The sequence below is a fragment of the Conger conger genome, chromosome 12, assembly GCF_963514075.1.
Source record: "Conger conger chromosome 12, fConCon1.1, whole genome shotgun sequence".
NCBI classification, from domain to species: domain Eukaryota; kingdom Metazoa; phylum Chordata; class Actinopteri; order Anguilliformes; family Congridae; genus Conger; species Conger conger.
The window spans coordinates 13373860-13389548 of record NC_083771.1 but is presented as its reverse complement, the minus strand read 5'-3'; the positions used below and the strand labels follow the sequence as shown (position 1 = coordinate 13389548).

Sequence of the window (15689 nt, the reverse complement as noted above, 5' to 3'; positions counted from 1 at the left end):
AAAGGGGAATTGTTTCATAAAATGTGTCTTCGCAATTGGGGAAGCACTGTAATAGCCATCTCAGAAACCTAGACTCTCCCAATCTGACTCCTGACACTCCAATCACAACTATAAATAGTGAATTAATCGATGCCCGGGTTATTTAATGATGAGTGAAATTGCATCCATGTGCTGCCGCCTACAAATTTAGGTCTGTGGTGAAATTCATTCAACTGTAGAGGCTGGCTAGAATCGACTTTCCAGGAATTATATGAGCCAAAACAATCTAATTTAAAATACGGCATTCTGTAGTCAAGCCGTGTGTGTGTCTTTTGTGTGTATATGAGCGGTCGTTTCGCTGAAAGCATGAGAACTTAACAGAAAGGATGTATGTAAAAATGTCTGTTCATCACACAAGTGACAGGATGTTTTTATCCAACTGGAAATACATTCCTTGAAAAAGCAATCTATAAAGTAACCCCTTGAGTGTGCTTGTGTGTGTATCTGTGTATGCGTGTATGTGTGTGTGTGCTTGTGTGATTGTGCATGACTGTACAGTCAAGGCAGGAGACATCTCTGATAACCACCACATCCACTGCTTCGAGATTGGCGGTCCAGTTATCGCTCTGGTTAGTCGCTGTGGTTGCATACTGGGATGTTCAGCTCTGCCAGGCAAGAATGCTCTCCTAAATTAGTGGCGAAGCCAAGTTGTTTGTGTCATCAATGGCAGAACTGCTTGACGTGGGTAGCTCGTCATGCAACGGTCAATCAGTTTCCATTTGAATCGAAACATTCACTCCTCCCTCTGAATGTGCACAGGAGAGCAACGCTTTCATTGGGCTGATTAAACCCCATTTCCTCATTGTCATTCTTCCATTTCTTCTTTCAACATTTGGTTGCAGTCATGCAGAGCTCATGAAACCGGCTAATTTGTCATTCATCCAGGACAAAAAGAAGAATTTTCTGTTTGAATGTACCGGCACTTAAAGGTAGGTGGTGTGTTTCGCTGTGAAAGTGAAAGGGAACAGTGGCAGGGTAATGGCATTTTGGTTAAACAGGGAACAAGAAAGAGATGCTCATCTGATTCCTGTCATCCAGATAAGACTTTGACATTACTGAAGTTCGTAAATGTCCCCAGTACGTTCACCTTAGCATGCTGCTCCGTTTCCCATCCAGGTATATGTAAATGACTGTGTACCCGAGCGCTACTCAACACCACATCATGTTGGCCACTGTGTCAGCCATTTGCTTCAACCGTGTGTGACACCAACTGATTTCTCTAATTAGCTTATCGGAACCAAGCAGGTTAAATAATTTGTGAAATCAGGTGGTGTAGCACGTGGTAGGAACAAGTACCTGCAGACACTGCAGCCGGCAGAGGGTGGTGTTTAGTAACGCTGGTGTACACATTACATTACATTACATTACATTACATTACATTACGTGGCATTTAGCAGACGCTCTTATCCAGAACGACGTACAACAAAGTGCAAATCAATCACAAGAACAAGTGCAAAAGTAGACCTGAGAGGACAGTACAGTTCCGAGTCCTAGTGTAAACATACAGAAATTCAGAACCGTTGAAAAGTACAATCAACTTTCAAACTAGCATACCACAGTTGGCAGCTAGAATACAACAACAGCCAATAAAAACAACAATGCCTATACAAGTAACGATATCTATACATAAGTGCCATTACAGTCTAAGGCTAATCACAGTGATTGTGACTTGGGGAGGGAAAGGTGTAGCCTGAAGAGATGGGTCTTCAGTCTGCGCTTGAAGGAGGTCAGAGACTCTGCCGTTCTGTCATTCACCGGGAGGTCATTCCACCACCGTGGGACCAGGACAGACAGCAGTCGTGAGTGTGAAGTGCAGGTGTGGCGAGGGGGAGGCGCCAGACGGCACGAAGTGGCGGAATGGAGGGGTCTTGTCGGTGTATAGGTCTTGATTAGGGATTGAATATACACAGGGGCTGATCCTTTAACTGCCTAGTATGCGAGCACAGAAGTTTTAAATTTCATGCAAGCCATAACAGGCAGCCAGTGGAGGTTGCTGAGCAGGGGGGTGACATGTGAATGTCTGGGAACATTGAATACCAGACAGGCTGCAGCATTCTGGATGAGTTGTAGGGGTCTGATGGCAGATGCTGGTAGGCCAGCCAGCAGAGAATTGCAATAGTCCAGGCGGGACTGGACCATTGCTTGAACAAGGAGCTGAGTGGAGTAGGTGGTGAGAAAGGGTTGGATTCTCCGGATGTTGTACAGGAAGAACCTGCACGCCCGGGTCACCGTAGCGATGTTCTTGGAGAAGGATAGCCTGTTGTCCATCACCACTCCAAGGTTTCTTGCACTAGGGGATGAGGTCACTGTGGTATCCCCTAGTGAGATGGAGAAATCAGAGAAGGGAGATGTTAAAGCAGGGATGAAGATCACCTCCGTCTTATCTGGGTTGAGCTTTAGATGGTGGTTGCCCATCCAGCTCTGGATGTCTCTCAGGCAGGCGGAGATACGGGTAGAGACCTGTGTGTCTGATGGGGGGAAGGAGAGAAAGAGTTGGGTGTCATCGGCATAACAGTGATATGAGATGCCATCAGCAGATACACAAATCTGTTATATGGCAGATACACAAATCTGTTATATGGCTTTTCAGGGGCAGCCTCTAGCCTGGTGGCTAAGGTACATGACTGGAACCCAAACAGTTGGTGGTTCAAGCCCTGGTGTAGCCATCATTAGATCTACACAGCTGTTGGGCCCTTGAGCAAGGCACTTAACCCCCACATTGCTCCCTGGACGCTGTGCTGTGGCTGCCCACGGCTCATAAGTAACTGGGATGGGTCAAACTGGAAGCCAAATTACCCCACATGGTTCAATAAAGTTCTTCTTCTTCTACCCAGACTCTTCTACCCCCCTTCTCCACATGTCCACCTTTATTCCATTGTTTTAGTTTTTGTTCTTTAATTCTTTTTGCTGTCCAAATGAAATAGACTGCATTTATATTTTTATACAAAGCACTTTACAGTTAATGCCTCTCATACACCCATTCACATACGTCCTCATTATGATGAAAGGCTAAATGAGCAACTGCTGTAAAATAAAAGGGCAGGGAGACCTGCAGTTTGAGAAACATGCAAACATCACCCAGGTCACATTATTACTCCCATTATAACAGGGCATGAATGGAATGATATTTTATAGCTTTCAAGTATGTGCATATCGACAAACACACTGTAGGGTTATGGGTTAGTTGTATTATGTATATTATGTATATTAAATGTAAATTTGACATTGATGGATTCCTTTGTATGAATTATATCTACATTCCATAGAAAAAATGTATGAAAACTGGTTCAAAGGGACTGAATTATTCAACTTTTTACTGTCTGTATATTTTGTAAATGGTAAATGGTTGGAATTTATATAGTGCCTTTATCAAAGGCGCTGTAGAATTGATGCTTCTCATTTGCCCATTCACACACTCACACACTCACACACCAATGGCGAATGGCTGCCATGCAAGGCACCAACCAGCTCGGCAGGAGCATTTGGGGATTAGGTGTCTTGCTCATGGACACTTCAACACACCGTGGGTGGGACCGAACCGGCAACCCTCTGACTGCCAGACGACTGCTCTTACTGCCGGAGCTAATGTCGCCCCTAATGTTGTGACTTGTGATCTTTGTGTGTCTTTACATGTTGTATTAAAGTGCATTATAAACTTGTCAACTTTTGTTCTTCCGGTGACATTACGAGAGTCTGCAGCCATTTTTGTTTGCTGTTCACTTCCTCTTCAAACTGTCAGCTAACATTTGTTGTCTCCCTCGGCATGTGACTGGTGCTGTGTTAGCACTGACCTTAACAGCTTTTGTTTTTTTCTTGTTTGTAACAGGGTGCTGTTGAAAAAGGGGGTGGCGTTTTTGGGGGCGAGGCCCGGCGCCCCCTTCCTGTGGTCGGTGACTCAGGATGAGAGGAGGGAGGGGCAGAAGCTCATCACCCTCCAGTGCAGCCGGAGCGACCCTGGGTTTGGCCGCAGGTCAGTGGCTCCTCGCGTTCCGCTCTGTTCCTGCTTTTTCTGCAGCTCAGTTTTCAAGCTCCTCAAGTTCCTCAAGCTGGTCTAGCTGGGCATGACCTGGTCAACCAGCATGACCGTGCTGGTCATAAAGCTGGTCTAGCTGGGCATGAGCTGATCAACCAGCATGGCCAAGCCGGTCATAAATTGGTCTAGCTGGGTATGAGCAGGTCAACCAGCATGGCCAAGCTGGTCATGAAGCTGGCGTAGCTGGGCATGACCTGGTCAACCAGAATGACTGAGCTGGTTATAATGCTGGTCTAGCTGGGTATGAACTGGTCAACCAGCATGGCCAAGCTGGTCATGAAGCTGGTCTAGCTGGGCATGACCTGGTCAACCAGCATGACCAAGCTGGTCATAAAGCTGGTCTAGCTGGGCATGACCTGGTCAACCAGCATGGCCAAGCTGGTCATAAAGCTGGTCCAGCTGGGCATGACCTGGTCAACCAGCACGCCCAAGCTGGTCTAACAGGGCATGACCTGGTCAACCAGCTAGTTCTGGTATCCGTTTCAAAACGTAGCAATGAGCTAAACCATGTCGAGCTTGGAGCTGGCAGCTACCAGCTCTTTCAAGGCCAGGTTGAGCTGTTTTTTTCCCACAGGGAGGATTACCGACGATGGGCTCACTGTGTTGCACAGCCTGACTGACCTTTGATCGCATGCAGTGGATGGACAGTTTGTGTTGTGCAGGAGTATGATTGACCTTTGACCTCAGGCCATGGATGGACAGTTTGTGTTGTGCGGGTGTATCATTGACCTTTGACCTTTTGAGCTGATAAACGTACAGAACTCCGGCATAACACATCGATAGCATGGATGGAACATTCGACCGTCACTCTATCCAACTGTCCTTCGAAGTAACAGAACGGCTCAAACTATTTCATCTTTTCTCAGTGATTATTTTAATTTACTGCCACACTGTCTAGCGAGTCAAATGCGCGAGAAGTGTCAACGAGCATAAACAAACTGCAACTCTGCTTATGCCCTGATTAAGCATTCATTGAACGGTTAACTGAGATGATTGCCATGATTAATTGAATGATTGTTCGACACTGGAAACAGAACTATCATTAACCCTGAACTGTAATACAGCATCAGGGTAACAGATGTTCTCCAGGCCCTGTCTATCACACACCATGGACTGCTCTGCTGACCACACACTACAGACACACACGACAGAGACCTTTACTGATCACGCATCGCAGATACCTTTACTGAGGGGAAAACCTTAAAATGAAATTCATATTAATTCCACGATATGATGTATACGCGAGTGAAACAGATCTTTCAGAGAAATTTTTGAAGGGCGGGTAGTCGATATAGCTGATATATAAATGAGGAGGAATCTATACTTTAAGATGTGCATTTATGGTTATGAAGAATTGATTAAATTCAGGAAAAAGTGCATTTTGATTTCAATTTCTCTTTAAAGATAAACGATGTACAGTAAATAAACTGTGTAGCATGCATACATTACATCCTTCTTTCCTTCAGGCTTCTAGCCCTGATTTGAATGTTTTCTGCTGAAGGAGTCGTTTATGATGGTATTTCCAGGCCAGTTGCATTGCTTCAGAGACGCCTTTGGAGAACAGCGGCAGATGTTCTCCGCTGAAGCGTGTTATTGTAGCTGCTGCTGAGTTCCCACTGCACAGCTGCGCAGACCCTGCTCCCGAGCACAGCCCTCCATGCGCAGCTGACGCAGGCAGACTGCAGCTCCCCCGCCAGCCAGAGGGGGCGCTGACGAGCAGCGAGGCCTGGGCTGTAGTCGATTCCAAATTGTATGCTTTCTTCTTGACGTTCCCTTCCCTTTGGGAAGCCCCAAAATGGCAGGCTGAAATACGGAGGCCACACCAAGTGGAGTTCGGCCCCAAATAATGAAAAGGGCGGGGTAGATTATAATCGCTTGCTTGTGTTTTTGAGTGAGGTTTAAGAAATCCTCACTAGTGTTTAATAAGACCGGCTGTTGTGTTTTTATTATCACTAAAATGAGCTAGGATGGTTGTCATTAATTATTCAGGAACATTCCAAAGTCAATACGGAAAAAGCTTACAAATGCTTCACAAATAAATCTATTATTACTTACACACGGAGTGGGATCTACTGTATGGTAGCACTTATAGCACTTATAGGTTTTAAGGGCGATTCAGTTGCGTTTTGGTTTGTTCATCGTCTGTCCTCCCTTGCAGAACACCTGTTAAGTTACATTATTGGTATTTGGCAGACACTCTTATCCAGAGCGACGTACAGTTGATTAGACTAAGCAGGAGACAATCCTCCCCTGGAGCAATGCAGGGTTAAGGGCCTTGCTCAAGGGCCCAATGGCTGTGCGGATCTTATTGTGGCTACACCGGGATTAGAACCACTGACCTTGAGTGTCCCAATCACTTACCTTAACCACTACACTACAGACCCCCCTAAGTTGGTTGTTGCATGTCACAAATGTAGAAACACCTCCTTCGAGGGAAGACCACAAGGGAAGGGAATGTGTTAAAGCGACATCCTGTCCAGCCCTGAAGAGTTTGGGTAGTGACTGAACCTTTCTGGGGGTGACGCTAACAGCTTATTGTACATGCTGCCACGCTGGGCTGCTGGTCACAAGCCCTGGTCGGGAGTGGAAGCGGTCCCCGACCACCGAGCAGAAAAAATTAATGTTGTTATATATTGCAGGCTTGATGCACAATTATATGCATCTATATGGTACCACCCCAGCAACAAGAATCTGTACCTTTTCAGGCACTATTCATAGCTTTATTTCTTTGAGTGTATGAAGTGAAATATCAGCCATTTGCTTTCCACTGAGTCAGTGGTATTGGTGAGCTACAATGTTTTTATAGCATATGTTTATGTGATAAAAACAAGTGTTGTGTCTTTTATAATATCCTAATGTCTGACCTACTTCATATTATGTTAAGATTTTCTGAGCAGTTTTATGTTTGGGGTCAAATTGAGCCAAACAGTTTAAATAAACACAAAATTATTGTAACCCTCCTTATTGTCTCCCAAATTACTAGCCTTTTATCCATAAATATTGAAAATCTGTGAGAAGCATCTCATTTTAGAGCCTAAGGTGCAGTAAGTGAAAGTTTGGCACCTGTATGCGAAAGTGCTACCAGAATCAAAAAAGATCTGAGATCTCAGAAAATCTGAGATAAAAATAAAAATGGTTGTATATTTTCTTGAATTTTATACATTTTATACAGTTATCCCACACATTTATAGCAAAATTGATACAGGACTTAGCATAGCATTATGTTTATTGCATGTTTACTACTTAATCCCTCCAAATTAGAAAAATCATACAGTATAATTTTGAAAACACAAGTCCAATTGACCACAAACATAATAAGAAGGTCAAAGCAGACTTAAAATGTTATAGAAAAGCAGCTGTAGATTGTATAGGCCTAATCAATATAAAAATATATGAAAACTGGTTCAAAGGGACTGAATTATTATATTTTTTACTGTCTCTATATTTTGTAAATGGTAAATGGTTGGAATTGATATAGTGCCTTTATCCAAAGCGCTGTACAATTGATGCTTCTCATTCACCCGTTCACACAATCACACAGCAACGGCGATTGCCTGCCATGCAAGGCACCAACCAGCTCGTCAGGAGCATTTGGGGGGTTAGGCATCTTGCTTGGGGACACTTTGACACACCCAGGGCAGGATCGAACCGGCAACCCTCCGACTGCCAGACGACTACTCTTATCACCGATGTTGCCGCTAAAAGTAGACATACACTTGGTAAAATCTTAAAAGTAAATGTAAATGTAAAAGTTAATGTAAAAGTATATGTCATCCAACAATTACCTGAGATTTAAACCGGCAGCTCTGTGTGGTCACAAGGCCAGCGTTTTTTTTTCTACAATACTGCCCAAGACAACCTTCTTGGGCTTGTCTATGATGAATGGTTCAACAAAGATGTGAAGGTCCTTGGTCCTTTTCTTTGCTACTTGACACTGCCATTGCTCAAATTCATTACTTGACAAGAGACTATTTCTCCTGCACAGAAAGACATTCTTCTTACACAATTCAAGTAAAATGCTTTATTTGAAGTCCTCCATATATACAGCAATGGTACTTAATTCCTGCTCAGTCATAATAAAGAATAAAGTCAATATGTACTTATTCTTTTATATTTATCCATAATTATTGTGTACATTCAGACAATATTGGTGCTCTGTAAATCCTCAGTGGTTCCCTGTTCTAGTAGTTCCAGTGCATTCTAGTCTAGGGCTAAGGCTTATTTGCGATTTTTAAATCAGTGGTCCTTATGGACTCATGGACCTGGAAAGCCACAGAGTGTGCTGGCTTTTGTTGTTACTCACCAATTAATTGATCAATTAAAGCAGTTAATTACTCCGTCAACTCACCTTGTTTCTTGGGTTGCTGATATTAAGGCGAAAACAAAAACCAGCACACCAGCGACTTATCGGGACCAGGACCAGGAGTGAGGACCACTGGTTCAGATTATGATTTAGGAGTGGGAGCTGAAGCTGAACCAGTGTGTCTGTCCTCTGAAAAGCATGTAATCAGTGACTGTTTTTCTCCAGCTGAGATGCACAGTAATTGCCATAGTCACATAGTTGGGCTCCTAGCCACAATTGGCACTGGTCTAGACTGATCTACATCGGTCCAGACTGAATTCCTGGCTGCGGCTGCATCTCAGAGAGCATGCATGCTTTAGCTGGATTCTCTGTCCAGGACACCTTGATTTTTCTTTTCTTTTTTTAATATCTTCTCCTCACTTCCTTTTTGTTTCAGAGGTTCCATCCCTCCCTTGTTTCTGTTCATTTTTCCCGGGGTTATGGTTTCTCATCTCCGTCTGCAGTCATGTGTGAAACGAGGGGATCAGCTCCCTCGGAGGAAGCAGACACCTGTCACGCCAGTCCTGTCAGCTCGGAATTCAACCAAAACCCAGGGGCTCTGCGTTCAGAAACCGAAGCCGTCGATGTGTGTGCGCGGGGCGATGGGGACAACAACACTCGCTCCTAAATGTGGAGGGTAGCATTTTTATTTTGTCAGCACAAAAACATGGCTACATGAAGGCCCCACTGAGGTGGCCATAAATGAAGGCCCCACTGAGCTGGCCATAAACACTTTACCATTTCCATACTTTTTATGCGGAAAACCGCATGGTTTTCCCTTTCAGGTTGAAATGTGTCGCTTAACAGCTCAATTGGACAAAAGCCTCATCCACAGCACTTGGGACACTTGGGACAACAACACTTGCTGCTAAATGTGGAGGATAGCATTATACTTTTCATAGCTATATTTCATAGCTATATAAAGCACCCACCCTACATTTGTGCCAAACACACGTTCAGCAACACACCTTGATTCTGTATTCTGCGCTCCTCGGTTTTGATAGCTCAGTTTTGTATCTATCTAAGGTGCTTTCACACGACAAGAATCAACACTGCATTCAACATGTAAGGTGGTGGCTACACATGGCAAGAATAAAACTTGTTGTCACCCATCCGGGAAACCATTGGTTCGTTAACAAGCCCCAACAGTATGTGATAGTAGTAGGCTGTCTGAGGTTATAAAAGGCTAAATTGTGGACTTGCTTTGTGAAACCAAAAATATTGGGTTTATCTCAAAATGTCAAGAAACTAGCCGGGCTAAGTAAGTTAGCCACGTGGCCTACATGAAACGGCTCTGCCTGGGCTCTGTGTTGCTAGTTGCTAGGCTACATCTGCCTACTTCACACACAGCTGTGATGTGATTGGACAGACTAAGAAAGGTCAGCTTCAAACAAGGTCAAAGTTTAAATGATTTGAACCTTGATTGGCTCTCTTATTTTGAGCTTTGTGCTACACCAGGGTTAGCGTTGCTGCCAAGTTGGGCATCAGCACTCCCACCATAAGAATTTAATGTTGAGTGTTTTGACTTTGATCGTGAGAAAGCCACTTTGGACCCTGTGGGGGTACGGAGCTGTCTGTGGAACTGCACTCTGTGTGAGCAGGGCACTGTCTGTGGAGCTGCACTCTGTGTGAGCAGGGCACTGTCTGTGGAGCTGCACTCTGTGTGAGCAGGGCACTGTATGTGGAGCTGAACTCTGTCTGAGCAGGGCACTGTATGTGGAGCTGAACTCTGTCTGAGCAGGGCACTGTCTGTGGAGCTGAACTCTGTCTGAGCAGGGCACTGTCTGTGGAGCTGCACTCTGTGTGAGCAGGCTGTATGAGGAGCTGCACTCTGTCTGAGGAGGGCACTGTCTGTGGAGCTGCACTCTGTGAGCAGGGCACTGTATGTGGAACTGCACTCTGTGTGAGCAGGCTGTATGAGGAGCTGCACTCTGTCTGAGGAGGGCACGGTCTGTGGAGCTGCACTCTGTGAGCAGGGCACTGTATGTGGAACTGCACTCTGTCAGCAGGGCACTGTCTGTGGAGCTGCACTCTGTGTGAGCAGGCTGTATGAGGAGCTGCACTCTGTCTGAGCAGGGCACTGTCTGTGGAGCTGCACTCTGTCTGAGCAGGGCACTGTCTGTGGAGCTGCACTCTGTGTGAGCAGGCTGTATGAGGAGCTGCACTCTGTCTGAGGAGGGCACGGTCTGTGGAGCTGCACTCTGTGAGCAGGGCACTGTATGTGGAACTGCACTCTGTCAGCAGGGCACTGTCTGTGGAGCTGAACTCTGTGTGAGCAGGCTGTATGAGGAGCTGCACTCTGTCAGCAGGGCACTGTCTGTGGAGCTGCACTCTGTGTGAGCAGGCTGTATGAGGAGCTGCACTCTGTCTGAGCAGGGCACTGTCTGTGGAGCTGCACTCTGTGTGAGCAGGCTGTATGAGGAGCTGCACTCTGTGTGAGCAGGGCACTGTATGTGGAGCTGCACTCTGTGTGAGCAGGCTGTATGAGGAGCTGCACTCTGTGTGAGCAGGCTGTATGAGGAGCTGCACTCTGTGTGAGCAGGGCACTGTAGCCTGCCGATGTCCACAGGGTCAATAATGACCCACCCTTAACGGACCACCCACTGTAGGAGGTGTGTGAAGCTTACACTTGATTGAGGACCAGTTTTCAGAGACACAGATTAAGCATAGTCCAAGACTAAATTCAATATTGAATGGAGATTCTCCTCAGGAAAATTTATTTAGTCCAGGACTGAATATGCGTTTGTGAAAATGGCCTAACTGCAGGGTTAAAAAGGCACATAAGACAATCTTTGTACCCAAGTGGTCAACTGTTTTATAAAAGAAAATTCAAATGGTCCCACTATTCATAATGGTATGTTCATTCTAGGAAACATTGTCAATGCTGAGAAATTTTTAATCAGGGAGTTTTCACTGCTCAGAAAAGGGTGATCTTTGACCCTGTGGACAACGCAGAGGTTAAACACAAACTACTGCCCATATTACGGGACAGTAATATGCTGTCATTGCATCTGTGGACATAATGCATTTAGAGGATGTGTGCATTTGAAGTCTAGTATTACATATTGATTTATGTACGGGAATAAAACAAGTCTGCTCGACGAGTCCCTTCATAATTCCCCAGCTGTCAGAGCCAGTTTACAATAACCACTGTGAAGCTGTGGTTTGGATTATACACAGTGCGTACGTGGAACTCCTTCAATTGGATGAGCTTACCATCTCTTATTTTAGTGGTCTCCTAAGTCTGCTGTTTATCCTTACTTCTTTTTCTCCTCTTCCTAATTTCATGGTCTGGAAGAGCAGGTATACGTACATGCTGTTCTTTCTGTCTAAGCTGGTCAAGCTGGTTTAAACTGTGTTTTCAATACTTTTTGCAGTTCACAGATAACCAACCTATATAGTCAGCTAGTCCACCTGCTGACCACCAGCTTCCTGTACCAGCTTACAGTTTTGTCCAGCTGGAGACCAGCTATGACCAGCCACAGCTAGTGTCTAAAACAATCCCAGCTCTACCATTCCCAGTTCTAACTCTACAGTATTAAAGGGCTATAATGAGCCAGCCTGGTTCAGCTCTACAGTGGGAAAGGGGTATAATAAGCCAGCCTGGTTCAGCTCTACAGTGGGAAAGGGGTATAATGAGCCAGCCTGGTTCAGCTCTACAGTGGGAAAGGGCTATAATGAGCCAGGCTGGTTCAGCTCTACAGTGGGAAAGGGGTATAATGAACCAGCCTGGTTCAGCTCTACAGTGGGAAAGGGCTATAATGAGCCAGCCTGGTTCAGCTCTACAGTGGGAAAGGGCTATAATGAGCCAGCCTGGTTCAGCTCTACAGTAACAAAGTGGTACAATGAGCCAGCCTGGTTCAGCTCTACAGTGGGAAAGGGGTATAATGAGCCAGCCTGGTTCAGCTCTACAGTGGGAAAGGGGTATAATGAGCCAGGCTGGTTCAGCTCTACAGTGGGAAAGGGGTATAATGAGCCAGTCTGGTTCAGCTCTACAGTGGGAAAGGGGTATAATGAACCAGCCTGGTTCACCTCTACAGTGGGAAAGGGCTATAATGAGCCAGGCTGGTTCAGCTCTACAGTGGGAAAGGGTTATAATGAGCCAGCCTGGTTCAGCTCTACAGTGGGAAAGGGCTATAATGAGCCAGCCTGGTTCAGCTCTACAGTGGGAAAGGGGTATAATAAGCCAGCCTGGTTCAGCTCTACAGTGGGAAAGGGGTATAATGAACCAGCCTGGTTCACCTCTACAGTGGGAAAGGGCTATAATGAGCCAGCCTGGTTCAGCTCTACAGTGGGAAAGGAGTATAATGAGCCAGCTGGTTCAGCTCTACAGTGGGAAAGGGCTATAATGAACCTGGCTGGTTCAGCTCTACAGTGGCAAAGGGTTATAATGAGCCAGTCTGGTTCAGCTCTACAGTGGGAAAGGGGTAGAATGAGCCAGCCTGGTTCAGCTCTGCAGTTGGAAAGGGTTATAATGAGCCAGGGTGGTTCAGCTCTACAGTGGGAAAGGGTTATAATGAGCCAGGCTGGTTCAGCTCTACAGTGGGAAAGGGTTATAATGAGCCAGTCTGGTTCAGCTCTACAGTGGGAAAGGGGTATAATGAGCCAGCCTGGTTCAGCTCTACAGTGGGAAAGGGTTATAATGAGCCAGCCTGGTTCAGCTCTACAGTGGGAAAGGGCTATAATGAGCCAGGCTGGTTCAGCTCTACAGTGGGAAAGGGGTATAATAAACCAGCCTGGTTCAGCTCTACAGTGGGAAAGGGTTATAATGAGCCAGTCTGGTTCAGCTCTACAGTGGGAAAGGGGTATAATGAGCCAGCCTGGTTCAGCTCTACAGTGGGAAAGGGTTATAATGAGCCAGCCTGGTTCAGCTCTACAGTGGGAAAGGGCTATAATGAGCCAGGCTGGTTCAGCTCTACAGTGGGAAAGGGCTATAATGAGCCAGCCTGGTTCAGCTCTACAGTAACAAAGTAGTATAATGAGCCAGCCTGGTTCAGCTCTACAGTGGGAAAGGGGTATAATAAGCCAGCCTGGTTCAGCTCTACAGTGGGAAAGGGGTATAATGAGCCAACCTGGTTCAGCTCTCCAGTGGGAAAGGGGTATAATGAGCCAGGCTGGTTCAGCTCTACAGTGGGAAAGGGGTATAATGAACCCGCCTGGTTCACCTCTACAGTGGGAAAGGGCTATAATGAGCCAGGCTGGTTCAGCTCTACAGTGGGAAAGGATTATAATGAGCCAGCCTGGTTCAGCTCTACAGTGGGAAAGGGCTATAATGAGCCAGGCTGGTTCAGCTCTACAGTGGGAAAGGGTTATAATGAGCCAGTCTGGTTCAGCTCTACAGTGGGAAAGGGGTATAATGAGCCAGCCTGGTTCAGCTCTACAGTGGGAAAGGGCTATAATGAGCCAGCCTGGTTCAGCTCTACAGTGGGAAAGGGGTATAATGAGCCAGTCTGGTTCAGCTCTACAGTGGGAAAGGGGTATAATGAACCAGCCTGGTTCAGCTCTACAGTGGGAAAGGGTTATAATGAGCCAGCCTGGTTCAGCTCTACAGTGGGAAAGGGCTATAATGAGCCAGCCTGGTTCAGCTCTACAGTGGGAAAGGGTTATAATGAGCCAGCCTGGTTCAGCTCTACAGTGGGAAAGGGCTATAATGAGCCAACCTGGTTCAGCTCTATAGTCAGAAAGGGCTATAATAAGCCAGCCTGGTTCAGCTCTACAGTGGGAAAGGGGTATAATGAGCCAGTCTGGTTCAGCTCTACAGTGGGAAAGGGGTATAATGAGCCAGGCTGATTCCAGCTCTACAGTGGGAAAGGTGTATAATGAGCCAGCCTGATTCAGCTCTACAGTGGGAAAGGGGTATAATGAGCCAGCCTGGTTCAGCTCTACAGTGGGAAAGGGCTATAATGAGCCAGGCTGGTTCAACTCTACAGTGGGAAAGGGGTATAATAAGCCAGGCTGGTTCAGCTCTACAGTGGGAAAGGGGTATAATGAGCCAGCCTGGTTCAGCTCTACAGTAGCAAAGTGGTATAATGAGCCAGCCTGGTTCTAGCTCTACAGTAACAAAGTTACATTACATTACATTATTGGCATTTGGCAGACGCTCTTATCCAGAGCGACGTACAACAAAGTGCATACCCTAACCAGGGATAAGTTCGCTGAAAGACCCTAGAGGGGAGTACAATTTCAACTGCTAAAAGATGCCCCACCTCCCATTTTAAGCAAACTTTGGAATTCATACAATCAGTCATTTTTCTCATGAAAATGAAAGAGGATGTAGGTGCTGTTATTAGCTTTGTGAAATTAGCATTGTTGTCGTCGTTTTGATTGATGGTAACGCAATGGCTAGAAGATGTGTTATCGGGTGCAACAACTCATGCTACAGTGGCACAGCAGTGCACAGTTGGCCTAAAGATGTAATTTCTTTGTACAGGCGATTTGTGTCCTTGGAGTAGTCCTGTCGTTGTAATGCCATTCTGTCTATTTTTTGGCATCTTTTATGGCATTGTGTCTATATTCATGCTATTTTGTTTTCACTACTGTAAAGCATTTTGTACTGTATGCTCGAAATGTGCAAAAAATAAGAAGTTTTGCAAGAAACTCCACTCATAAAACTTGACTCATCAACAAGGTAGCTATTATTAGTAACCCAACAAAAAGGTAATGTGCTAATGATGCCAATGCCATCATAGAATTGTTCCATGTTGCGAAGTCATTTTCCGGAGTGACTTTGGGTTTTTATGTCAGCAGGGATATTTTTTTCAGATTTTTAGCCATACTTTTAGCCATAATGCATATAAATGCATTATTATTATTAATAACAATAATTGGTCTAATATCCGTCTCCGGATCAAATTCAAATTCTCCATCTAAAATGTAATTGCATCCTCTCATGTTGAAATGTCATGTTACCAATTTAAAGCCAGGCTTTTTAAAATAACTCTCTCTCTCTCTCTCTCTCTCTCTCTCTCTCTCTCTCTCTCTCTCTCTCTCTCTCTCTCTCTCTCTCTCTCTCTCTCTCTCTCTCTCTCTCTCTCTCTCTCTCTCTCTCTCTCTCTCTCTCTCTCTATCTTTAGTAGCATGCCAGCAGTACTGGCACTTTTTTTATGAATAAGCAGCTGTCTCTGTCAGCAGTTTTTGGCCATTGCACATGAAGGCACCAAATTGCTGGCTGAATCATGAACAATAAATTCGACCGATGTGCATTTTACCTCCTGAATGAATTAAATGCTAAAACGTTTTGAGAAGTGTTTTTGGCAGTTACGACTCAAACTCATA

General features: G+C 45.5%; 1 protein-coding gene across 1 annotated transcript in view; it reads left to right on the top strand.

Annotated features, from left to right (window-relative positions):
- si:dkey-112m2.1 (transmembrane protein 132D) overlaps positions 1–15689 on the top strand; it is a 121080-nt gene that overhangs the window by 35946 nt on the left and 69445 nt on the right. The window contains exon 3 of the mRNA XM_061262071.1: positions 3866–4009. Within this exon, the coding sequence (XP_061118055.1) occupies positions 3866–4009 (144 nt within the window). The remainder of the gene's footprint in view (positions 1–3865; positions 4010–15689) is intronic.